The 27628-nt window shown below is 39.4% G+C and overlaps 1 protein-coding gene across 6 annotated transcripts in view; it reads right to left on the bottom strand.

The window, feature by feature from the left end:
• The window catches only part of LOC127443875 (zinc finger protein 827-like), a 121932-nt gene that overhangs the window by 56057 nt on the left and 38247 nt on the right, over positions 1-27628 (bottom strand). For all 6 annotated transcript variants that reach the window (XR_007897714.1, XM_051702877.1, XM_051702875.1 and 3 more), the window contains exons 3-5: positions 20529-20701; positions 19529-20024; positions 4923-5150 (exon numbers count right to left, since the gene is read on the bottom strand). Coding sequence is in view for 5 of the 6 variants with exons in the window: in XM_051702877.1 (XP_051558837.1) it covers positions 4923-5150; positions 19529-20024; positions 20529-20701 (897 nt within the window). In the remaining variant the exon portion in view is untranslated. The remainder of the gene's footprint in view (positions 1-4922; positions 5151-19528; positions 20025-20528; positions 20702-27628) is intronic.

Below are 27628 nucleotides of genomic sequence, written 5' to 3'. Positions count from 1 at the left end.
AAATGCAAGCTCAAGCTTGGCAAACTTGTATAACGAGAGAACGTGTGAATAAGATTGTGAACCAATCTTGGCTCAATATAAAGAATACATTTTTCAAAGCTGCATATTTTTTATTGTTGCAGGAAGGCGAGTAAATGGTATATTTAAAAATTTAGAATATAATATTTTTTATTAGAGATGTATTATTTATTAAAACCAGAAGCCTTCAAGCATGACTACATATCCTGTTCTATGTGGTGTCCGAAGGAATTTCGCTCAAAGTCTAGTGTGACCGCAGCTTAAATCTCTTTCCCCCCATTTTTAGGTCTGGTGGATTTTGCTTTCCATGACTTTCACACAATCTCACCATGAACTTATTACAGGGACAATCCCCCTGGAATAACCTTAGGATAAATGTCTTTCTCGAGTATACAATAGTGCTGGTTCATGGCTCACTCAAGTCATATGGGTTTGAAATGACATGAGGCTGAATAAATTATGACACTTTTCATTTTTGGGTGAACTTTGCATTTAAGAATGAGCAAAGGGGGTTGCCAAGACATCCTCGGTCAGCAGGGCAGTGTGGTTATGAGCATATGAGTCAGACAGTGGCGACCTTCCCCCGGCTGACCTCTCAAGACTGCACCACTGCATCACACGCGCACACACACAGAACCACAGACGATGTCATTGTTTCCATGGCATTGATCCACAGCCTGCAGCTAGCAGAGCGCAGCTTTTAAGATCCACATGGTTGCATGTCTGCACGCCGCTGTGGCCGTGCTGAGACGGATCTATGAGGCCATGTTGTGAAAAAATGCCTCACAGCTTGACAACAAACAGGCTAATTGGTTCCTGTTCCTGGCCTCTGGAGACAAAAAGAGAAAAAGGTTGAGAAAACACATCCTGGAGGTGGGATGTACAGGAAAGAGACTCTTGGTGGCACACAGAGTGTCGTTATGTGAAAAGTCACAGTGACCTGTCATTGAGCTTTGGGTGCTCGATTAACACTGCAGAAAAAGTGGCTCCAGGCCAGAAAAACCACACCGGCCCCTAAAATCTGCTGGTTTTACACCAAGAACCCCTAACGTCAGAGGCTGGGCTGGGGGCATTATTGTTGCAGGAAAGTTTTCAATATCTCAGTCTGGAAAAGCAGATGCAAAACAAAACTAGATTGCACAAAATACGATCACTCCCATTTTTATGAATTAACCTGTTTACACTGCAAAAGCCCTCTCTGCGATAAGATGCTCATTTAATCGACGGACATCCCATTCCCTTGAAGAGTGGCTCGTGACCATGTTTACATGCACTTAAGAAAACTGTTTATTCCAAGGGTTTTGCAGTAAGCGCGTTCTAAAATGTCATGTAAACCAGAACACTAATTTCCTTATGCCGTTTAAGGGATTAAGAGCAAGTGGATTAACACACCCAGGTTTCTCCCGGATAAAGCGTTATGTGGTCATGTAAACGCATAAGCATCATTCTTACAGGCTTGTGGCTTATGTGGTCATGTAAATGCATAATGTCATTCTTACAGGTTTTTGAGGAGTGCGCATGTGCATGAAAAGACCAGATAACAAACGTCATAGGATGGAGGCCAAAAAGTCAAAAAATGGGAAAAATTAAACATTTCTGGGAGTGTAGAGGGAAAAGCACATACACAATAAACTATACCCATTTCTACACACCAATGTAAAATTTCAACCATCCCTAATGTTTGTGTATATGTACTGGTAAATTGGGGGACTCCTGAAGTTTTATGTAAGAGGGAAACACCACTATTGCAGCACAGTTCCACTGCAGGTCACGATAGGAAGTTAAGGTTACAAACACAGCAACAACTCTATATGGAATATCTGGAAATAACATAAAGCAATGGGGAATAAAATAGTGAAGTCTTTCTCAGATACCATGTTTGTTATATACACAAACGTCGCGAGTAAATTACGTTGCTGTGGAGAAAGCTGCTTACTGACTGAGCAGCATGTATAAGTGAGTAAAGAGTATGCCGCTTATACAGTGCTCGTAAATGGGAACGCTGCTTTCTCGCAATAATCCACTTTCTGGTGTCCATGTAAATGTAGTCAGTGAAGTGTACTTCCTTTTCAAACATCTTGATATGGTTATCATACTTGTATACGCAAACATGTTCAATTAGAGGTGAAAGCGTGTCTCTAGTTCACGCACACTTTCACTCACTCCCTCTCTCACTCTCTCTGGGGAAATGTGACCTGGGGCTGTGCAGTCAGGAAGCACATGTGTGAAAAGCAGCTCTATCTTGGTGAGGCTGAGTCACCCTGAAGTGTAAGGTATCAGAGGGAGGGAACAGCAGCAGCTGGTGTGTGGTGCCTGTCAAATGTACTGCATTAGAGTGAATCACTCCCGATAATCCTCTGTAATAGACTCCTCTGACAAGTGCTTTGCTTACTTTTTTTGTCTTTCTCTCTCTCTCTCTCAAGCTCTTTTATTACATTAAAAGCACGTCTATAATCTCACCTCTATTATCTTAGTTATAGTTAGTATTGTTTAATTAAAATCATAAATCGACTGTTCTGGTGCATGCTGATTGGTTAATACAGCATGTTGATTTCCTGTTCACCTTGCCACTAAGTATATCACTACGCAGCACAAATAGAATAACATTCTGTTATTGTTTATTTGTTAGATAGTGTAAAGATTTTGCATAATGAATTTGCTTAATAAAATATAATAAAATAATGTTTAAATTATAATATGAGTCTTTAATTTTTAAGTAACCATTTTTTAAAAGGTACTTGAGGCTATACTATATTGTGAATATATTTTTGCCTAAACACCCTTTTAGCTGTGACTTTAGTATAAGGGGCATAGTACACCCCCTTGTACCTTACTGATTCATTTATTTATATATGGTTATTAATATGAGGAAAAAAAAGCCCTTCATTTTGTTGGAACTATGGCATAATGGCTCATTTGGTCCAACATATTGAGTCACGTAGGAGACGCAAGTTCGAGATAAGAGGCCTATTTGAAAAGCTTGGTTGAAAACAATGATTATTTTTGCAATTCCTTTCAGTTGCGCTAGTGGTGCAGTAGTCTCAGCCTTAGACAGCACACCCACGGACCGCCCACAGTTCGTTCTCTGATCGTCTGATGCTTATTGCACACAAAACGTTTTCCCTATCAACTCAGCGCAAATCTGATTGGCTGGTTCGATGGAACTTCCGTGAGTAGACACACACAGGACATTTTATCAGTCAGCCTGGAAGCCGAGTTGTGTTCACAAGGTTCCGCGTTGATACAATGAGTGTTTTTGAGGACTAAATAATCACAAAATTTGCACAAGTTTGCAAGGTAAGTCACATCAAATCTTTTAAAGATATTCAGAGTTTCGCTTGAGGCAAGTGGCAGAAAGTAAAGCAGAAGTCCACGAGCAGAGCTGCATTTTCTGCATTGTATACTATGTCTGAGAAATTCTCTATAATTATTTTTTCTTTGCAGTACTTATATTCTCTACATATTTTCTGCTACTCTCCCGATTGTTTTCTGTGCAATCGCTCACAAAAACTCACGTGCCATTATATTAATAATTTTTCCCCTACATCTGTCTTTTATTAAGGTTTGATAAAGCTACGATAAGCCCGCCTCTAAACACCCCGAAACGACAAAGGAGCTCTATGGTCCTAATAAAATGCCCGATATGGTCTCCTGCTGTTGTAGTCTATCCGCCTCAAGGTTCGACATGTTGTGCATTCTGAGATGCTATTCTGCTCACTAAAATTGTACAGAGTGGTTATCTGAGTTACCGTAACCTTTCTGTCACTTTGAACCAGTCTGGCCATCCTCCATTGACCTCTCATTTCAACAAGGCATTTCTGTCCACAGAACTGCCACTCACTGGATGTTTTTTGTTTTTGGCACCATTCTGAGTACACTCTAGAGACTGTTGTGCATAAAAATCCCAGGAGATCAGCAGTTACAGAAATACTCAAACCAACAATCATGCCATGGTTGAAATCACTAAGATCAAATTTTTTCCCCATTCTGATGGTTGATGTGATTACCAAATTAACTGAAGCTCCTGACCCGTATCTGTATGATTTATGCACTGCTGCCATAGGATTGGTTGATTAGATAATCACATGAATAAGCAGGTGTACATGTGTTACTAATAAAGTGCTCAGTAAGTGTACATGTAAGCAAAGTGTACAGGATGGATGTGAAAGAGTACTTCTCAGTCCTGAACTTTTAAATCCCCTTGTCCTATGGAGTTCAGATAAAGATTGGACCAGCGGCTCAAAAGAGCAATCAATGGGTTTATTTTGGCAGAGGACAGCCCAGGATAAAAAGCACATTGACTGAACAACATGAAAAGGAATTGACCCTCTTCCTTCTGCCCAAAAAACATGTGAGTGGGTGATGTAGTATAGGTAGAATGGATAGCAGCAGGTCAGAGAGTGAGAGAGGGAAAGAAAAAGAAAAGATGCACAGAAAGAAAGAAAAGAAAAATAAGAAAAGCTAGCTGGCTGAGACAGACAGATAGACAGATAGATAGATAGATAGATAGATTAGTATTCAGGGACTGTCATAGATTTTTACATACAAATAAGTCCAAACATAAATGAATGATTGATTTTATGGTGACTTGACAGTGGTATCCTGAGCATTTTACATAACTTATAGACATTTAATATTTATGATGTCAATTTATAATCTTTTGTTGATTTTCCTGTAACCTTAGTAGCTGTATAGTGTGAAGGTTACTCTAAATATGACCTTAAGATATTCGTCAAAGACAAGAAACAAAATATAAAGCACATACATCTCTCCCTCACACACCCACTCACTCAGTCCTCTGGCCTTTGAGTTTCCTCAATAGCATACATAGACACAAGCTCTGAGGAAGCATGCCTGAAAATACACACGCATATAAGCACATGCACCAAAATACATCTGCTGACCTGAAAGCTTCATAAGCAGTTCAGAGGCCACTTTGACGTTGATGTCCTGGCTGAGTATGCAGCTCTTGCCCAACATGGGACTGCCCTCCTCTCGTGGCTTGGTGGCCCCTGGAGGCCCCTCTTGGCAGAAGCTGTAGCTGGGGCCCCTCTGAGAGCTCAGGGGCTCTTCCGCCTGGGGCTCCTCCTTCACACAGAATTGACCCTTTAGGGCCTCCTTCTGGTTCGCTGCTGTGGGGCAAGAGAAGGAGAACAGAGGGATTTGAACCATTTTCTGGCACTCATGTTTTTGTTTACAGCAACATGCAACATGAAAGCTTAGTTGAAGGAAGGATTAGTTTCCCTAAAAATAAAAACTCTGTCATATGATCATAGTCTATATGACAATGATACAAGTCTTCTGAGGCCATACAACAGCTTTGTGTAACAGACTAAAATTTAAATTGCTATTTACTGAAAATCGTTCCCTACGCTAATCAAATCTCATTTGCGCTTCCACATATCCAAACTTGATGTGATAAGTTCAGTTATGAACAGTTCTGGGTAGTAACAGATTACATCTGTTTTACGTATTCAGCTCACAAAAATTTAATACTTGTAATTGGATAACATTACATTACAGATTATAGTTACATTTTTATGGATTACATATGGATCATGGTCTGAGTGGCCTGTTTTTTCATATTTTATGTAACATCTAGCCATGTGTGCATGTAGCTAACAAAATTAATACACTGCACTGAAATTGCTTAATACAATCCACAAATACACACAGGGCATTTGGTTTCCATTTTAAATTTAGTTTCTAAATTAATAGCACAAATAAATGTTAAACTGTTTGTATTTTCACTCTGCATCGAAAATAATGCATTTCAAACAAGGCCTCATCCACCTGTCCATAATTCTAGACACTCTTCTGTACAAAAAACAGGGTCAGTCACATGCAACTTTGTGCTTTCGCACCCTGCAAATGCACATGCTTCAGGATGGCAGAAAAAGCAAAGGTCTTAGGTTAAGGCCACACCTTCTCATGAATAATTATGAGCAGAAAATATATCATCTCTACAACATAACTGGAGACATTCTCTCATTATTGATTTCAAAACTGGATAATAAAAAGTCCAATCCCTATTCCTAATTTCCCCAAAAACAACAATTATTTTTAAATTAAAAATACAAGCATGTTCTCGTTGTCTTTTATGTTGCGTAACATTCATTTTTATGACCCTTTTAAGAATTGTTTTAGTCAACAACTGACAAATAGCAAGTTTCCATTTGATTTTATGTTTCCTAATGTTTATTCAAAGGAGTGTTAATTGCTACTTAATACATTTGAAATTAATGATTAGATATTTATCGAAATAATCAGTACCTAATTATATTTTAGAAGTAACCTATACAGCACTGGTTACGAGACCACTGATGTCAAACCATTTCGATTCACTGACGCCAAACCTAGTTCAACATGTTTTTATGTGCCAAGTTTGAAGCCAAAGCTATCTTACGTTGTGTAACGACTTGAGGGTAAATAAATCACAAAATAATTTTAATTTTTAGGGGAACCTTTAATGTTGTGGATTTTTATGAAAGCGTGGTAATAAGTTTCAGCACCAATGCAGAAGATGATTTTTTACTTGCTTCCACTGATGCCTAATTTGACGCAGTCTGACTTTGGATCTGGGCTCCATATTAAAAGGAAGGGATCATCAATTAGACAAGATGGAAATGGATGAAGAAGCAATAAGCTAAATCATCTTTGCAGATTCAGTATAGATGATGTGACCACTAGAATTGATTGAAAGACCAGAGGGACCTTTTTATGGGCAGTGCTGTGTTATGAAAACAAAGAACATGCTCTGCCTAAATCATCTGGTGTGAAGATCTAACAGTGTGTTTATGTTCACCTTTTGTATTTAAGCATAAAATTACATTTATATTTGACATTTATTCATTACAACAAGAGAAAAATCAAGAGAATTGGTGTTGATTTGTTTCTTCAGCATTACAAAGCTCACACTGCCCATTTCATAGATCCTGATGAGAGTAAGAACCATTTATTTTCTCACTCACTATGCCGTAAAAGTGGGCCATTTCTAATCAGGCTTCAATGAATAATTAACATTAAGACATGGAGCCACTTCCTATCGGTGCCACAGTGCCAGGAGAAGAACACAGGCCATTGGTTCTGTCTCACACACCATCTCCTTGTTTCAAATTTACACACAGGCCTTTTTCCTCTACTTTTAACAAAACCTATACTTTATTAATACACACAATGATTGTCTAGTTGACTATTCTCCCAACAACCGAATAGTCGATTAGTGAGTTTGACTAATTCTTGTTGATTTTGGGGGGGGGTCATTATATATTTTAGTCTTGGCGGTTTAACTAGCATGCTGTGCAGAACTTCTTAGACAGTTTGCAGAGAAAAACCCACTACAGCCATATAAACTTTGACCGTTGCGTCTCATTTCACATTGTTTATGAATGTCCTACCACAAGCGTTGTATTTTTAAGTTGTGAAGATAAAAAAAAAAAAAAAAAACATTTTGTGACCCCTGCATTCTGCATAATTTCGTTATGCTCCATTCATCTTAAAAACAGGTCTTATGTAAACTCCCCCTTAAGCCCAAAGTATACTTTGGTTCTTTGAAAGGCTAAAGCGATCAAATGTACGCATACGCTTGATCGCTTTAGCCTTTCAAACTATACTTCATCTGACCGTGTACACGTGCGTACACATGAGATCGACATATGCACACTACGACTGCCATGTGATACTGGACTATTGCTTTTCAGGAGTTACACCCATAAAGATGCCTTTACAGTCTTTCAGACTCGAGTTAAACAAACGCAGGTATCTCCAGGCCACCTCATACACGTGCTCATTACGTGAATATTCATGGTTGTTGTGTTCACCTTCGTCTCTTGTTGCTCACCAGCATTTATGTTGTCTTGCAATATTTCTTGAAACAATGGCCCAACTGTGAGTGTTGCAGTGATTAATGCAAACAACTTCAGGTGCATACGTAGAATACGCGTACAGAGTATGCACGGTTAGAAAAAAATAGGTCTGCACGAGTACAGTGCTAGCGTACCCGAAATTTACGTCATGCACCCTGTATGCACACGCTAGCATACGCGTAAAAACAAAGTATACTTTGGGCTTTAGAAAGGTGTCCGTTTATGGTCAAGTGAACCTAATTATAAAGGCCTTCCTTCAGACTAATTAGTCGACTAGTCACTAAGGCAATTCACAATGCCAAAAATTGTTCCGCCTGTGTCTGATCTCAGTATCACACTTTCTCTCCTTTACTGTCAGTCTTTTCCTTGCAAGTGCCTACCCATCCTTTTCCCTGCCTCCCTCACTCTCCGCTCCTTTCATCTCTCTTACAGATCAGCAATGATCACTCACCCCTGTCTGTACCACACTCTCCTCAGCAGTCATCTGATCTCCCCTCCACCCCAAAATCCTGTACATACACCATCCACAACAGAGCTGACCCCTCTCATCAATCTGCACAGGCGAACCACGCTTCACGCCGATGCCTCTGATTAATGATGACGTGCATCCTAAACAGGTTTTAAGGTAAAACAGGGTTAGGGTACAGGATACGACTACCCAAGCTAAAGAGCATCAGCAGCCATTCGGAGAGTTTGCAAGCTTCATATCGCAAGTGCAGGCAGTGAGCGAGGTGGCGATGGGGTGTTGTATGAGGAGGCACCGGCTGGTAATGTCACCAGTCAGATGTCAGCGGATGGACCTAGTGTAGCCCAGTCAGCACCTGGAAAGGCATTCTCTAATTAAGAGCGTGTTGGGTCGCGTGTCCTATCAGACAGAGACGGGGCGTGTGGCACACGCACACATGCCCTTTGTTTCGAAGATAAGCAGAAAAGTACAAGCTGGAGATGTGAGTGCAGAGATACAAAGTCACACCACTCCGGTGACCTTTCGGTTAGCCGCTAAAAATAGAGCAAAATTTCCATTCAAATTCATGTTACAGTGAGCACTGAATAATTTATCAGCTAAATCCGCCAGCCAAATTTGTTATTTTTTCCTTTATAAGTCACAAATGACTCCAAAATACCAAGATTAAGCTCACCGAAAATGAGTACTTTTTGTTTACTTACTGTGTTATTAGACTTTCATAAACCATGATCCCAAGTGTCTTATCTTGATCTTTCAGATTCCATCTTGTCATAATCTCATCTTAAGCATTTATTTCTCTCATAAAGCTACCATTGAGGTCTTACCCTGCTGAAAAGACCAGCATAGACCAGCATCAATTGAAATGCTGGCCCAGCCAGGTTTTTGCTGGTTAGTGCTGATCTAGCAAGTGGACCAGCAAAACTTGTGTTGAAGCTGGTTGACCTGCATGCGCTTTCTAGTGATGATGGTTGACCAAGTTACTCTTGCCGGTTAACTTAGTTAAGAAGCCTACTAGGAGCACCAGCACACCAGCATCCCATGCTGGTCTTTAAAGAAGGGGTATACATTTCCACATTAACAGTTTGCCAAACAGCTGCCTTCTCTCTCTTTCTCTCTTGCTGTCTCAATTCTCTCTGTCTCTCTCTCTCATTCTGTGACTGGAGTGATGTACCCGGTCAGTGTTACATCAACACTGAGCTATCTCTGCTCCCGGTGGTGAGGCTGTCATCTGCCGTTGCTGTCACCTGGTCTCAGTTTTTTGCCTCCTCCTCCTGTCCTCATCTCTGTGGGCTGATTCGTCTCTCTGCTGGGCGCTTGTCCAGTACCCTGTCACCTCTCACTCTTTTGTGGCTGCCCACTCTTGGACCACTTCATTAGCTTTCCACCTCTGTCATGCAGCTCTGCTCCCAGCTCTGACAATTGGTCACCGCTTCCGCCGAGGATGGCTTAAAGTGTCAGGTTAAGGGGGCAACAACAGCCAACAGTCTGCTTCGGCAGGCTTTGCCACACGAAGCAGCAAGGGTGCAGCTACACATCGCTGTATGCTGGTTGCAGCAGGGGCCACGAGGAAGCGCTGCATTGTGAATGTGAGAAATGGCTGGCAAAACTCTGTATCTGCATACTGAAAAATCTGAAGTCCCATACTTACAGAGTATGTTCTGAATTCTGAAAACTTCTCAACTGTAAATAAAGTATGTTCTTAAGGTATGTAGGTGTGTATTATAAACAGGGTTGCAACACAATGAATTTCCATGAATTTTCCATGTTTTGTCAAGTCATTTGTGATTACTGGATAAGGATTTTGTCTTTAATTAATAAAAACTAGTGCTGTCAGTCGATTTACATTTTTAATTGCGATTAATCAGATAATTTTTCATAGTTCATTGCGATTAATCGCAGATTTTGAGAGTGCTGAAATTTTACTCTATATACTTATTTTCCTGTCAAAATGCTTTTATTTCCTTCTTAGGAAAGAAAACAAAACAATATGTAACACTAATGCGTTATTAATATTTTCCAAACAAAGCCTTCCACACTATAAAGATATAAATGCACTAAAATAGCACCAAATAACATTAAACGTTTCCCAAAGTCTAAATGGGAGGTTCACTAATTGAAAAAACTAGTCCACCCACAGATAGCATATTCATTGCAATGGGCATTAAACCTCTTAAACTCTCATCCTCCATAATATTAATCAGCCGGCAGAACGCTTTACTGCAGCAATCGTGCAGCTGCATTCATGATTCGTGTCAGGGTGTCAACACCAGCGTCAAGCACCGCTTTGAACTCCACTAAAAGCACTTGTAAACAACGTCGTGTTCTGCATTTTCGTGATAGTTAAGACTTGACATGCTTCTGTGGTAATTAAATTGCGCCTTACAGAGGCCCATATGGGCTTGTGTTGTACAACAGATAGCGTTAAGAGCTTCTTTCCCCATAATTTGATCACTGACATGGCTGTTGTGTTTGTACAGTTGTGCTCAAACGTTTGCATACCCTTGGAGAATTGGTAATATATGTACCATTTTTAAAGAAAACATGAGTGAGCAGGCAAAACACATTTATTTTATTTCTTATGGGATTCATATTCAACTGTAGGTTATAATAGAATAACAGTTTTTATAAAACAAAACATGGCAACAAAGAAAAAAATGAAAAGACCCCTGTTCAAAAGTCTGCATACCCTTAGTTCTTAATAGTGTGTATTGCCCCCTTTAGCATCAATGACAGCGTGCAGTCTTTTGTAATAGTTGTCTATGAGGCCCCAAATTCTTGCAGGTGGTATAGCTGCCCATTCGTCTTGGCAAAATGCCTCCAGGTCATGCAAAGTCTTTGGTCGTCTTGCATGAACCGCACGTTTGAGATCTCTCCAGAGTGGCTCGATGATATTAAGGTCAGGAGACTGTGATGGCCACTCCAGAACCTTCAGCTTTTTCTGCTGTAACCACTGGAGGGTCAACTTGGCCTTGTGCTTAGGGTCATTGTCATGCTGGAAAGTCCAAGAGCGTCCCATGCGCAGCTTTCGTGCAGAAGAATGCAAATTGTCTGCCAGTATTTTCTGATAACATGCTGCATTCATCTTGCCATCAATTTTTACAAGATTCCCCGTGCCTTTAGAGCTCACACACCCTCAAAACATCAGTGAGCCACCACCATGCATCACAGTGGGGATGGTATTATTTTCACTATAGGCCTTGTTGACCCCTCTCCAAACATAGCACTTATGGTTGTGAAAATAAAGCTCTATTTTGGTCTCGTCACTCCAAATTACAATGTGCCAGAAGCTTTGAGGCATGTCAAGGTGTTGTCGGGCATATTGTAACCGGCTTTTTTGTGGCATTGGCGCAGTAAAGGCTTCTTTCTGGCAACTCGACCATGCAGCTCATTTTTGTTCAAGTATCGTCGTATTGTGCTCCTTGAAACAACCAAACCATCTTTTTCCAGAGCAGCCTGTATTTCTCCTGAGGTTACTTGTGGGTTTTTCTTTGTATCCTGAACAATTCTTCTGGCAGTTGTGGCTGAAATCTTTCTTGATCTACCTGACCTTGGCTTGGTATCAAGAGATCCCCGAATTTTCCACTTCTTAATAAGTGATTGAACAGTACTGACTGGCATTTTCAAGGCTTTGGATATCTTTTTATATCCTTTTCCATCTTTATCAAGTTCTATTACCTTGTTACGCAGGTCTTTTGACAGTTCTTTTCTGCTCCCCATGGCTCAGTATCTAGCCTGATCAGTGCATCGACGTGAAAGCTAACAAACTCATTGACTATTTATACACAGACACTAATTGCAATTTAAAAAGCCACAGTTGTGGGAAATTAATCTTTAATTGCCATTTAAACCTGTGTGTGTCACCTTGTGTGTCTGTGACAAGGCCAAACATTCAAGGGTATGTAAACTTTTGATCAGGGCCATTTGGGTGATTTCTGTTATCATTATGATTTAAAAAGGAGCCAAAGAACTATGTGATATTAAATGGCTTCATATAATCACTATCCTTAAATAAAAGATAGTGATGATCAGTCATATTTTCAAAATCAATGCCAAAATTTCACAATTTCTGCCAGGGTATGCAAACTTTTGAGCACAACTGTATGTGTGATGTGTGCGTAGGGCTGGGTGATATGACGATATATATCGTGGCAATGATATAAAGTGTTAATCAACAGAGATTTTGCTATATCGTGATATGTAAATATCCATGTGAGCAGTGTGACCGTATTTATCCATGGGCATGCTTCACGTGAAACTGAAACCAGGCTTGAGCAGGGAATGAATTCGCCTGTTATTTGCACACGCTGGTTTAACTCCAGATTCACTAAAGGAATTATAGATCAGGCACTAGGGCTGGGCGATATGTAAAAAATATTTTAGCGATAACTGCCTTAAAAAATATTGTGATATCTGATTACATCGTCAACCCCCCTGCCGAGGGTCGGTGATTTTATTTTTTGCTTTAAAAATTGTATTAATTTATTGAAACACGAAAAACATAAAAGAAATTTCTAAATTTAAATTGCACTTTAAACTAAATGAAAAAAGCAATAAAATAACAAAGTGATCAAAAAATCTTATTTAACCACCTCCCCAAATATCCAACAGCTCCATTTGCATTAGGAATCCGTCAACGGCACCAGATGGCACTCAATTTTAATAGCCTACAGATTAAGAACCAAAGACAATTATTAATGTAAAGACAATAATAATAATCATAATAACTTGAGACCTAATAAATTCCCTTGTGTTAACAAAATAATAATGCCAAATGTCGAATGTCTTATCAAATTTGTGTTTGTATTGCATTTTGGTAATACGTTAATGCTGCCTAAAGAAAAGAAAAGAAAACTCAATTTTAGGTTCAAGGTGAATGTGTCTTGTATTACTTTATGATTTAAAGACTTTTGTCTTTGTTTCTTTAATACAAAGATATATATTACTGAACCTGCAGAGTTGAGTTCACAATGCATGCTAACCGCGTGGAAAAAACGCGAACTAATCTCACAGCACATCCTGAGATGATCAGAGATAATTTGCAGCATTCTCATAGATGACGTTATTCTTGCAAACAGTTTTTAGATGAATGAAACAGAGAAAAAAGACTGAAAACACTTTACATGCGCTTGTTCCACAAGACAGGCTCGTGCTGCACGTCTCTGAACAAACAGCGAATCAGACAAGCATTGACGGCTTTTCTTTTGTCTGTTCTTAAAAATATATTCAAGTGTGTTTCTTCAAGCGCATGTTTTTGTGACTAACAACATTTCTTGTCGTGTGTCACTCTGTCTTACAGGTCGCCCGCTTATTGCGGGCAGATGAGGAAAATTACGCACGCATGAAATACATTTGGACGAGGAGCTTGCAAACTGGATTCAGCCTCGTCGCATTTTGCGAGTGGCGGGTGCTAGTTTCACAACCTGGCCGATGTTTAATATATTTGGCGACTTCCCTGATCCATGGTTTTGCCATTTCCCGATATTGTCGATCATCATCTGTTCGCAGTCGGCATCGGGATCTTTGTCGATATCCGATTACATCGTCATATTGCCCAGCCCTATCAGGCACCGCCGCAAACGCGCCCACAAACTCGTGGCTGATTCTTTGTGATTCTGATTTTGTGGGCCGGTTCTGAGCGCTCTACAGAGAAGGATGCAGAAGAAAATTTAATCTGCAAACTGTCGCGCGACGATAATCACTTGTGGTAATACAAACAATCTGTTTTAATACCTTAAAATGAACTACGCTAAAGAATATTATGAAAGCTAGAAGATGCACTTCACATTAATTCTGTCCTTTTTTATCTTTTTTTTTTGTAATAAGTGTTTATAAATATATTTTAAATTAATTTTCAGCATGACGTTGTGACTTTGCTTTGAAAAGATCTTCAGTTTCTTGAGGAAAGTTTATAATAACACTTGTCAACAACATATCAGACTGAAATGTGGCATAATGTGAAATTGAGTATTATGGTTGCTTTAAAACTGAATAAAGAGTTCTAAATAAAGAGAAAATTATATAGGGTGGGAGTAGATTTCATTTAAAAAGTATTTATTTCACTGACTAGATTTCCCCAAAATAGGCATCACAATATGGTTAATTATTATTTTAACCGATTTTATTGGTTTTCCAGAGAAAAAATTACAAAATTGCGATACATATCGTTATCGTGATATAAAATTACTCATATCGCGATATAAGATTTGGTCATATCGCCCACCCCTGTGTGTGCGTCAGTATAATGACTCCCGGGCAGACACATAGCAAAGGTTCCCCACTACTCCGACCAGTGTACATGCTGGTGTATGCCTTATTAATGGTAAATGCGCTAATCGTGATTAAGAAAAATTAATGCGTTAAACTTGTTTAATTAATCGCATGTGTAAACGTGTTAAATTTGACAGCTCTTATAATTTTTTTTTTAAATTTAGACTTGATTCACTAATGAATCACTTGATACCGATTCATTGAAAAGAACAATTCGCTCACCAATGGGACATCATTATGGTTTACGAGCAAGTTTAACTCCACCAAAGACCAATATGCAGCCAATGAACTATTTTAGAACAGAGCACAAATAGAATAATTTTTCAATATAGAAATTTCATTAACTTGTATTAATTTCCATTACTTTTTCAGACTTGGAAAACACAATCTTAAAGTACCTAATATTGTCAGGTTTTCCATGACCATCAGAACCCTGTATAAATAAATTCCTGAACATACTACACCCGGAAACATGGGCATTGTCCTGTGACAGAGGCATGTATCTTCTTGGACATATGATATACTATCAACAACCGTGAAAATAATTTACAATTACAATTTAACCACAAGGAACAACTTTCTTGGTTCCTATAGCACTTAAACTTAAAAAGAGCCACCTGACTCGCTGTTCTCTCCTCTTTTTGAATTTAATGTATTGAATCTGACAGCTCCTCAAATCCTGTGACCTTATGGGATAGCAAAGTGTCCAGTGGTTGCACTCTTCAGAATCTCAGCAGATGCAGTAGGTCATCCATGAATTGTTCACCAACCGTTTAATGAATACTGCATATTCTGATTCATTACACATACTGCTTTTTGCATACTGTATAGTAGGGAAGTGCATATATTGGACACAGAGCATGTGTAAACCCACTGCTTCGAAAATTAATCGAGTACAAACAAAAACAATGTGAATGAGAGCACACTCTATTTCTCACTCTTTTTTCTTATATTTAACTATTTCAACACCTCCCAGAACTGCATTGGCCAATTATTAGCCCATGACCAGAGTCAGTCACACCTGTGTCACTTTGTCACAGAGAAGGAGACAATGTGTAAACTGTCATTATTGAATTAGGTCCAGTAAGCATGTGCAGGGCCCCGCATTTCAAAGCACTTCTCCAGCTTTCATCTCCAAATCATGGCTGGATGGCTAACAGTTGTGTCAGCATGGAGGAAAATCAAAGCGGATTGGTCTAAAGCTCATAGGAGAACCAGGCAGTCCAAAGAAATGATAGGCCAATTATGCCAGAGGTCAGCGAGAGGTCACCCCATGTGTGTGTTTCACCGGGGGAACTCTAAAAGCACTAGTCTTCTATTTTTCACTTCATTCTTCTTCTTCATCCTCTATTCTCTAATTCCCTTCCCATTTTCATTTCTTTTGTTTCTATCTATGTCTCTCCCTCATGGATTACAATAGGATGTATGACAACAGTAGCTATCAAGCAAAAGAGAATAATACTCAAGACACTGCTTTAGGCATTTAGAGGATGTGCACAAACACTTTGCCATCTTTACTGGTGGAAAACAAGTGTTTACATTACCGATATATTTAATCATACCTGCCAACACTCCTGAATTTACCGTGTTTCTCCCGTTTTTCCACCCCTCCTCCCGATGTACTCCCGATTTACATTTTCTCCCGATAAACTCAGGATTTTCCACATCCACACTTTGCTCATGAGAATGTATTAGACCTCCAGGTAGGGTTGCCACCAGTCTCGTAAAATACGGGATCCTCCCGTATCTAAATATGAAATGTTACATCCCGTATCGAATCAATACGGGACACGATTTGTCCCGTAAGCTGGTCAGATGGCGTCACGGCGAAACTGGCTGTTCCAGATCGTTAATTTAAAACTGATATAAGTTGGACATTTTTCATACGGTGAGTAAGGGGTCATCTGAACAGTCCACACATTGTGCTGAAACATGCTAATACTGTGGAGGGTGTGGTAAGGGGCTGTCTGAAAAGTCCCCACATTGTGCAAAAACTGTGGATGATTTAAATAGAGACCGTCCCCCAGGATGGTAAAAAGATATCTGAGGTAGCATCGCATTTTCTCCAAGATTACTTTAAGATCTATGCATAATATCACACTGTATTTGGACTTGGGAGTGTTGTTTTAATCGGGAACATATGCTGTTTTTATATTCTGTTTAATGTTTCATGAAATAACGAGCGGAAATTGTGTACAGTAAATAATTATATTTCATAAGTTATGAAAATGAACACTTCTAAAAGCACCTGTTAAGAGTTGGTTATACTGCCTATATGAATGGTAAAGTCCACCTTCTAAGCTTTAAAATGACACCCATTTTGTGTTGGTCAAATGAGTAGGAGTTAATTAATTTGATTATTATTTTAGCACAGCGTGTGAAAAGATGGCTTTTCACAGCTGAGTTAAGTCTGCTCTGTGCCTGCTCCAAATTCTGTGTAAAGACGCAATGGTGCATAAAAGCCAGACTTAATTATGCCTGTTCTGACCACATCAGTCCCTCGTATCAAAAGCTGTTCTAATGCTGCTTTGGTTTTGTGTAAATTAAATGCAGCATCATTTCTGTGCCACCTTTGCAGTGTAAAATGGCTTAAGTATGCTAAATATATTATAATAATTTAGATGACTTACTCCTGATTTATTTTCTCTCTGCATGGCAGACAACATGTATGAGAAACAATATGTACTTAAATGTCAACATGCTCACATACTTTGATGAACTCTTTTAATGCAATTTAATAAGTACTTTCGAACCCATAAATAACATTGCATTTGTTTATTTATAAAATGTATAATCATTTCAGAAATGAAGACTTTTTTTCTTAATACATTAACACTTTGGCTGTGTACTCGCAGAACAAGCAGACACACCAACACAGAAGTATAAACCCGCCTTTAATGTCTTGAAGCGTCTTGTCTTTGAATAACTGAACACCGGAAATATCTCTGCTGTCTCTCAACTCTAGGCTGACATTGTTGAGGAGTATATCCAATCATGTAGTACCTAAACCCGCTTGATTGGAAGTCTAGAACGTGGTGTCATGGGCGAAAAGGTGGTAGCCGTGCACCGAGCATGGGCTCTGCACGTTCCACCAAGACGGAGATGAAGTTAACTAAGCTGGAACAGTCCCCGCGCTTCCAGGCAATAGGTCACGCGATGGAGCTGAGGCCGCTAATCATTTCCAATTACGGATTCCTTTTTAATTATGAATTATGCATGAATTTTTAATTAATCTAATGTTCCAAAGGTTTTCTTTTTTCCCTGTACCGAGATCTCAATCTAATTACTCTGCATTAAGCAAGGGAGCAGCGACCCTGTTGCCGACCTCCTGGGCGACCCCTGGTCAACCCTCTCGCATCAATCTCGCTGCTGTCTCACAATTACCTATACTTTCCACCACAACAACATGTGTTTAATGGTCTAAAGTTTGGGTTTTGTTTAATGGTCTAAAGTTTGGGTTTTGTTGACAAGTGCCATGGTTAGTTTAGTACCTGATCAGCCAAATCTCACCCTTAAACAGCTTATTAAATGATACCTTTAATTAAAGCATTAATATCAGCATGTACATTAACTACGATTTCGTCTACTGTGTTGTTTCGTTTCTGGAAGCAAATTAAACATAATCTGGACCGTATTATTCTGTTATACTTTTTTTAATATAATCTTATTAAAATTGCACTCAACGAGCAATTTCTTGTTCATGAAATATTTTTGAGCAGAGCATAACTAGAAAAATTAATATTATTATCTATAGAAATATTAATGGCTTTTCCATTACTTTGTAAGATTTTATTTATTTTCCATGACTGGGAACCCTGATGTCATCTTCAATAAGGACTACAACATTAATGAGTCACTTACTTTCTGTGTTCCATTTTTATATAATCCTTAAATTTTAAAACTACTGAATAAACTGAACCAAACTAAAAGAAACAAGGTGTGGCAGGATTAGGTAGCAAGACTGAAGGTTAAAAAAAAAAAAAAAAAAAGCACATCTATAATAAACTGGCTTTCTGTGGTAGAGCTATAACAGAGGATAAGTATTAAAGGGATAGTTCACCCAAAATAATTTACTCACCTTCATGCCATTCTAGATGTGTATTACTTTATTTCTTCTGCTGAACTCAAACAAAGATTTTTAGAAGAATTACAAAACTTTGAAAAAAGTACATAAAGGCCACATAAAAGTAACCCATAACACTCCAGTGGTTAAATCCATGTTTTCAGAAGTGATATGATGTGTGGGTGAGAAACAGATCAATATTTAAGTCCTTAAATAGTTAAGTAACTATAAATCTCCACTTTCATTTTCACTTCCACATTCTTCTTTTGTTTTTGGCGATTCGTATTCTTCCTGTATATCGCCACCTACTGGGCAGGGAGGAGATTTTATAGTAAAAAAATAATTAAGATCTGTTTCTCACCCACACCCATACATAACTGCTTCTGAAGATATGGATTTAACCACTGGAGTGTTATGGATTACTTTTATGATGCCTTTATGTGCTTTTTGGAGATTCAAATTTCTGGCCACCATTCACTTGCATTGTATGGACCTACAGAGCTGAGATATTCTTCTAAAAATATCTGTTTGTGTTCAGCAGAAGAAATAAAGTCAAACACATCTGAGATGGCATGAGAGTGAGTAAATGATGAGAGAATTTTCTGCAACTATCCCTTTCTTTAATCATGCACACAGACACAGTCCTGCAGGATCTAGGCTTTGGATTCCCATTTAGTGAACTCGAATTCTACTGCCTCTGCCAATCTGTAATTACACCCCCAATTCAGCCATCATAATTACAAGAATTATAACTGGATAAATTAAGCTAGTTTACGTAATCCTGCATCTCAAGCCTTCACACTGCTTTTTACACAAATACTGTGGCTTAACCTTTAGCTGAGATCTTACCCGAAAGCTTCATGAGGAGGTCCGTAGCCGTCTTGGTGGAGATGTCTGGGCTGAAGAGTGAGGCAGCTGTAGGTCCAGGGCCCGGCGGACTGGATTTGGGCCTAGACAGATCCAGAGAACTGCTGCTGCTGGGTCGCTCCCTACAGAGGGCGAATGGGGACATCACAGACACATCCCTCTCCTGGGGTTCCTCCTTGATCTGGACGTGGTTCAAAGGTTCTCCAGGGGAGGACATCAATCGACCATCCGGATGGCTGACAGTGGGAGATGTGGAAGCGTCTGTGTTCATGGCCTGATCGCTAATGACTCTAACATCCCCCATAAGCAGGCCCTCGCCCTCCTCTGTGTCTGTGCCAGGCTCTTCTTTGACTTTGAGGTCGGGACGGGGGAAGTGCTGATGGCAACGCATGTGCAGCTTGAGGCTAAAGTGGCGAGAGGATGTGAAGGGGCAGAGCTCACACTGGAAGGTCTCCCCTCGGTCCTGGTGCTGATGTACCTGAGAACATCAGAGAAAAGTCTGGATTAGATGATGCATATCAAAGATGAATCCTCATCCAGGTGAACATATACTTAATCTAGTTTTGGTCATTTTTTTTTTTACCTTGCATAGTTTTGTTCATGGAAATCATGCCACGCAGCCTGTCCATGTTGACATTTGCCTAATTTGTCTAGCCTCTGCCAAGTGACATTAATTGGCACCAAAATACTGTAGAGTTTGGACGCAATGCCTTTGACGTCAATAACAAAAAATTTAGAAGCATTTTTTCTCCTCCCTTTAAAAAGTTGATAAGCTTATTTATTTTTGCACAATTGTCTGTTACCTACATTTTATTATCTGCATTTACATTGCTTTTCCCTGCTGTCCATGACCCTATCAGAACCAACCTGTAACCCATTTTTGGGCTGCGACCCACCAGAACCCATGATCTACATATAGATGTTATGATGTTTGCTCATGATTTATGGGCTAAGCATTTGCATTCTCAGTGACTGGAGTCACCTTCATGTGGGACTTGAGATTGTCTTTACGAGCACAGCGAAAGGGACAGAGGGGACACTGGTGGCTTTTCAAGCCCGTGTGGATCACCATATGTCTCTTCCAGTAGCTCTTTCTCTTGATAACCAGACCGCATACAGGACACTGAAAGGGTTTCCCTCCATCCTCAGGAGAACCTGAAAGAAACCAGCAAATTGTTTATTGACCATATTTTGTATAGCAGGATATGCAGTATAACACTAAGCCTGTGGTGAAGAGTTTATGCTAAATATGTCTAACCACTACTTTAATATTTACTTCATACTTGTTTTGCATATATACGATTATGTGTCACTTTACAATGTGTGAAGTTTTCTAGGCCTGACTATTTTGTATGTGACACTGTTAACAAAACAATGTTTAAAATTAGTTTTATTCTATTTATTTATGAATCGCAATCATTAGAAAAAAATCTTAATCAAAAGTTACATCACAAACCAGAACAAAATTATTTATTGCAAACAAGGAAACGGATTGACAGAGACTCTGCAAAGTGGTACAAGTATTTATAAATAGAATAATTTCAACAAGAACTATTAAGGTAGGCAAAGATGACAAATATTAGATATGCTTTTGGCATGCAATAACATGTAGGCTAAACAGCCTTTTACTCTTGTCACCCTTGCATCAATTCGTGTGAATGAGATAAAAATTGTGAGGCATGATTACACCGATCAGTGCCACAGACGCCAAAGGAAGCCAAACACAAGAATGTTTTTAGTAAGCCGATTATTGTTGTTGGCTCCTTATCCGGTGTCCATTAGGGCTTAATTGGTCTTATTAGAAGCTGGCATGATTGCATTACAAATTCTACGAGGGCCTGTCAGGATGGCTTCATAAGTATTCCAGTCGTGTTCCTCGAAAAACATCTGGTAATCAGTGTTTGGTGAAATTACCATGCTCAGGCATTCATTGACCCGGGGTGTAAAACTTCGAGACTGCCTATTTGCAACAATAAACCACCATCTGTGGCTCAACCTCTCCCGGTGATGAGATCACGGTGGAAACCGCTCGTGAGGTAAAATGACTCTAAGTCTTTGGTATCAAGGGAAAGAAATAGGAGCCATTAGCTGGTTTCACAATTTTTCGGCACATTTGGTCTTGTTTATAAATTGAACAGATACTCTGCACATGTCTGTCTCGCAGATATTACAGTACAGGAAACTCAGCCTAGGTGAAACTCAATTATGATTTTAATCGAGGTATTCTCACTTGGCATTTAAGCTTCAAACTTTCTAACGTGCTATATCATAGCCAATTACAATCTATTCTACACTACTCTCTTTTGAAATACACTCACTGAGCACTTTTTTAGGAACACTATGGTCCAAATAACATGCACGATGTGGTCTTCTGCTGTTGTAGCCCATCTGCCTCAAGATTCGATGTGTTGTGCATTCTGAGATGCTATTCTGCTCACATTTGTACAGAGTGGTTATCTGAGTTACTGTAGCCTTTCTGTCAGCTCGAACCAGTCTGGCCATTCTCCATTGACCTCTCTCATCAACAAGGTGTTTTTTTGTTTTTGGCAGCATCTGAGTAAATTCTAGAGACTACTGTGCATGAAAATCCCAGGAGATCAGCAGTTACAGAAATACTCAAACCAGCCCGTCTGGCACCAACAATCATGCCACGGTCAAAATTACTGAGATCCCATTTTTCCACATTCTGATGGTTTATGTGAACATTAACTAAAGCTGCTGACCTGTATCTGAATTATTTTATGCACTGCACTGCTGCCACATGACTGGCTGATTAAATAATTGCATGAATAAGTAGGTGTACAGGTGTTTCTAATAAAGTGCTCAGTGAGTGTATAGTTCAGTTATGAATATACAGTTGTGCTCAAAAGTTTGCATACCCTTGAAGAATTGGTAATGTACAATTTTTAAAGAAAACATGAGTGAGCAGGCAAAACACATTTCTTTTATTTCTTATGGGATTCATATTCAACTGTAGGTTATAACAGAATGGCACAATCATAAAACAAATCATGGCAACAAAGAAAAAATGAAATTACCCCTGTTCAAAAGTCTGCATACCCTTAGTTATTAATACTGTGTTTTGCCCCCTTTAGCATCAATGACAGCATGCAGTCTTTTGTAATAGTTGTCTATGAGGCCCCAAATTCTTGCAGGTGGTATAGCTGCCCATTCGTCTTGGCAAAATGCCTCCAGGTCATGCAAAGTCTTTGGTTGTCTTGCATGAACCGCACGTTTGAGATCTCTCCAGAGTGGCTCGATGATATTAAGGTCAGGAGACTGTGATGGCCACTCCAGAACCTTCAACTTTTTCTGCTGTAACCACTGGAGGGTCAACTTGGCCTTGTGCTTAGGGTCACTGTCGTGCTGGAATGTCCAAGAGCATCCCATGTGCAGCTTTCGTGCAGAAGAATGCAAATTGTCTGCCAGTATTTTCTGATAACATGCTGCATTCATCTTGCCACCGATTTTCACAAGATTCCCCGTGCCTTTAGAGCTCACACACCCCCAAAACATCAGTGAGCCACCACCATGCATCACAGTGGGGATGGTATTCTTTTCACTATAGGCCTTGTTGACCCCTCTCCAAACATAGCGCTTATGGTTGTGACAATAAAGCTCTATTTTGGTCTTGTCACTCCAAATTACAGTGTGCCAGAAGCCGTGAGGCATGTCAAGGTGTTGTCGGGCATATTGTAACCGGGCTTTTTTGTGGCATTGGCGCAGTAAAGGCTTGTTTCTGGCAACTCGACCATGCAGCTAATTTCTGTTCAAGTATCGTCGTATTGTGCTCCTTGAAACAACCACACCTTCTTTTTCCAGAGCAGCCTGTATTTCTCCTGAGGTTACCTGTGGGTTTTTCTTTCTTGGTCTACCTGACCTTGGCTTGATATCAAGAGACCCCTGAATTCTCCACTTCTTAATAAGTGATTGAACAGTACTGACTGGCATTTAAGGCTTTGGATATTTTTTTATATCCTTTTCCATCTTTATAATGTCCTATTACCTTGTTACGCAGGTCTTTTGACAGTTCTTTTCTGCTCCCCATGGCTCAGTATCTAGCCTGCTCAGTGCATGCACGTGAAAGCTAACAAACTCATTGACTGTTTATACACAGACACTAATTGCAATTTAAAAGCCACAGGTGTAGGAAATTAACCTTTAATTGCCATTTAAACCTGTGTGTGTCACCTTGTGTGTCTATAACAAGACCAAAACAACTTTTGATCAGGTCCATTTGGGTGATTTCTGTTATCATTATGATTTAAAAAGGAGCCAAACAACTATGTTATAATAAATGGCTTCATATGATCACTATCCTTAAATAAAAGACAGTTTTTTTGCATGGTCATATTTTCAAAATCAATGGCAAAATTTCACAGTTTCTGCCAGGGTATGCAAACTTTTGAGCACAACTGTAATATCAATCTCTGTATCCACAATCCTTTTTTATAATATGACTAGGGATGGGAATCTGGTTCAGATTCCACTTAACAATTCAGCTTAAACATTCCATTAATGACTGTTTTAATACGATTCTTTTAGAACGATTCTTTTTGTACTTTTGACGAAGCGGCTCAAACCCTGAATAATTGGTCATAACTATTTATTAAACAAACAAACAAAAACAAAAAAAAATAATATTTTCAATAACATTTAACTTTTTTTCATTCAAAACCTTTAATTACAACAAAACTCTTTTCTGAATGTAAATCTTTAACAACATAATGCCATGAACAACTAGTCAGTAATTATCAGTACACTGACTTGGCTCTCACAAGCCATAAGTACAGCCTTTTTTATTTGGTTAATCTATTAGACCTTGTAGTCTCGGTTCAGTTTCAGTTAGCAAGTAAGTCATTAGACAGATTTCAAACCTATCAGTTTAAGACTGATTTTAGTATTTTGGACTCGATTCATTAAAAAGAACCATTTACAAATTTACGAACTGGTCAAGCAATATGTTTATTGTTGCACACGACCAGCAAGGACAGTGCAATAGAAAGGTGTATTGTTTACCGTTTAGCTGTTAACAGAACCAAATGTCATGAAACTAATTTGGTTTCAGTATTTTTTTTAAAAGTATTCCCAACCATACTTATGATTGCTTGAAATTCAATCAATCCTGAGTCTAGCCACAGAACTTCAAGAATACCCCAAAGATCAGCCATATCTACCCCACTAACCCAAGCCTGTGCTGAATGAAAACTCTTATGGTTGTTTTTTTCTGGGGGAATCTGCTGAGATGGTCTCTGACTGTTCAGGCTTTGGGGAGCGCACACACTGCCGGCCTCCGTTTGGCAAGCTCCACATCCGCGGGAGATGAGCTGGGTCTGGGAACATGCCGCCAACTCCAGCAAACTCCTACTGTGCTAACAGACCTTTCCCAGATCCTGTAGCCAACCTCTTGCAGACAAAGCATGACCTTATGGCACTACTAAATCACTACACAGCACATTCTTCGGTAGTGCCATAATCAGAGACAGTCAGCTTGGAAAACAAATAAAAACTATTAAGATATTATTTAGATATAAAGTCAAGAATGGAGGTAAATCCTATCAATGGAGTCAATGACAGTCTGATTCAAATTAGTCTAGCATAGAAAACTCATAATCACATCATATTACATTTTCATTTTTTTACTTTAGCATTTAATGGCTTTATTCTGTCAGTATTAAATTGCTTTATACTGATACCCATTTAAACAGTTACATACTATTACGTGCTACCATTTGCAAAGCTTTATTATTTGACCACATGATTGATTTTATCAATGTGGGACAGATATTCATAAACTTGTATGCATATATGAACTGTAGCTAAAGTGGAAGACCAAGGCACCAGAAACGGCAAGGTCTTGGTTCAATTCCAAGGGAACACGTATAGCTAGCAGGGCTCAACGCTAAGGATCTTTTCTACTGGCCCAGTCGGGCCAGTGCTTCAGACTTTTACTGGCCCTGCCAAAATTTTCACTGGCCCCAACACAAAAAATGATAAACAGCTGTTTTTACCATCATGGCTTTAAAAATGTGTCTGAAGATAAATATTTTTTTACATATGTTATGTTTTTAAGGCAATGTCCCACAAAATTGAATCACATAATTTGCAAGATATGATTTATGCCTTAGGTACAGTGCATCCGGAAAGTATTCACAGCGCTTCACTTTTTCCACATTTTGTTATGTTACATGTTTACAGATTAAATTCATTATTTTCCTCAAAATTCTACAAACAAAACCCCAGAATGACAACGTGAAAGAAGTTTGTTTGAAATCTTTGCAAATTTATTAAAAATAAAAAACGAAAAAAAAAAAAAAAAAAAAAAAAAAATCACATGTACGTAAGTATTCACAGCCTTTGCTCAATAATTTGTTGAAGCACCGTTGGCACCAATTACAGCCTCAAGTCTTTTTTGAGTATGATGCTACAAGCTTGGCACACCTATTTTTGGGCAGTTTCTCCCATTCTTCTTTGCAGGACCTCTCAAGCTCCATCAGGTTGAATGGGGAGCGTCAGTGCACAGCCATTTTCAGATCTCTCCAGAGATGTTCAATCGGGTTCAAGTCTGGGCTCTGGCTGGGCCACTCAAGGACATTCACAGAGTTGTCCCGGAGCCACTCCTTTGTTACCTTGGCTGTGTGCTTTGGGTCATTGTCCTGTTGGAAGATGAACCTTCACCCCAGTCTGAGGTCCAGAGCACTCTGGAGCAGGTTTTCGTAAAGGATGTCTCTGTACATTGCTGCATTAATTTTTCCCTTGATCCTGACTAGTCTCCCAGTTCCTGCCACTGAAAAACATCCCCACAGCATGATGCTGCCACACCATGCTTCACTGTAGGGATGGTATTGGCCAGGTGATGAGCGGTGCCTGGTTTCCTCCAGACATGACGCTTGCCATTCAGGCCAAAGAGTTCAATCTTTGTTTCTCATGGTCTGAGAGTCCTTCAGGTGCCTTTTGGCAAACTCCAGGCAGGCTGTCATGTGCCTTTTACAGAGGAGTGGCTTCTGTCTGGCCACTCTACCATACAGGCCTGATTGGTGGAGTGCTCCAGAGATGTTTGTCCTTCTGGAAGTTTCTCCTCTCCCCACAGAGAAATGGTGGAGCTCTGTCAGAGTGACCATCGGGTTCTTGGTCACCTCCCTGATGAAGGCCCTTCTCCCCCAGCTCAGTTTGGCCGTGTGGCCAGCTCTAGGAAGAGTCCTGGTGGTTCCAAACTTCTTCCATTTACGGATGATGGAGGCCACAGTGCTCACTGGGACCTTCAATGCTGCAGAAATTTTTCTGTACCCTTCCCCAGATCTGTGCCTCGATACAATCCTGTCTCGGAGGTCTACAGACAATTCCTTGGACTTCATGGCTTGGTTTGTGCTCTGACATGCACTGTTAACTGTGGAACCTTATGTAGACAGGTGTGTGCCTTTCCAAATCATGTCCAATCAACTGAATTTACCACAGGTGGACTCCAATCAAGTTGTAGAAACATCTCAAGGATGATCAGTGGAAACAGGATGCACCTGAGCTCAATTTTGAGTGTCATGCAAAGGCTGTGAATACTTATGTACATGTGATTTTTTTCGTTTTTTATTTTTAATAAATTTGCAAAGATTTCAAACAAACTTCTTTCACGTTGTCATTATGGGGTATTGTTTGTAGAATTTTGAGGAAAATAATGAATTTAATCAATTTTGGAATACGGCTGTAACATAACAAAATGTGGAAAAAGTGAAGCGCTGTGAATACTTTCCGGATGCACTGTAATCCCATATAAGCACAGATATAAATTAATAAATACATCATATTAACCTCAGCCATACTGCCATTTACACATGAGTTTTTAAGTGAACAGTTCTGTGGAAGAGATGATGTGTTTTCGGTCACCCGTTTAGTCATGCTGTCATGCAACTTTTGGCCATGTGTAGTGATTCACAAACAGGATCAAAGATTTAATCACTGAGTTAAAGATGTGATTATTGTCTGAATGTAATAAACATATGAATCCCTAAAAAGAGACTTGCTACCAAATCGGTTGTGACGGGTATTATACATTAGGGAGATATTAGGCCTAATCTGTGAATTAACAAT

This window comes from Myxocyprinus asiaticus, chromosome 7 (assembly GCF_019703515.2).
Source record: "Myxocyprinus asiaticus isolate MX2 ecotype Aquarium Trade chromosome 7, UBuf_Myxa_2, whole genome shotgun sequence".
In the NCBI taxonomy this organism is placed as follows: Eukaryota; Metazoa; Chordata; class Actinopteri; order Cypriniformes; family Catostomidae; genus Myxocyprinus; species Myxocyprinus asiaticus.
This window is presented reverse-complemented; position numbering and strand designations above follow the sequence as displayed.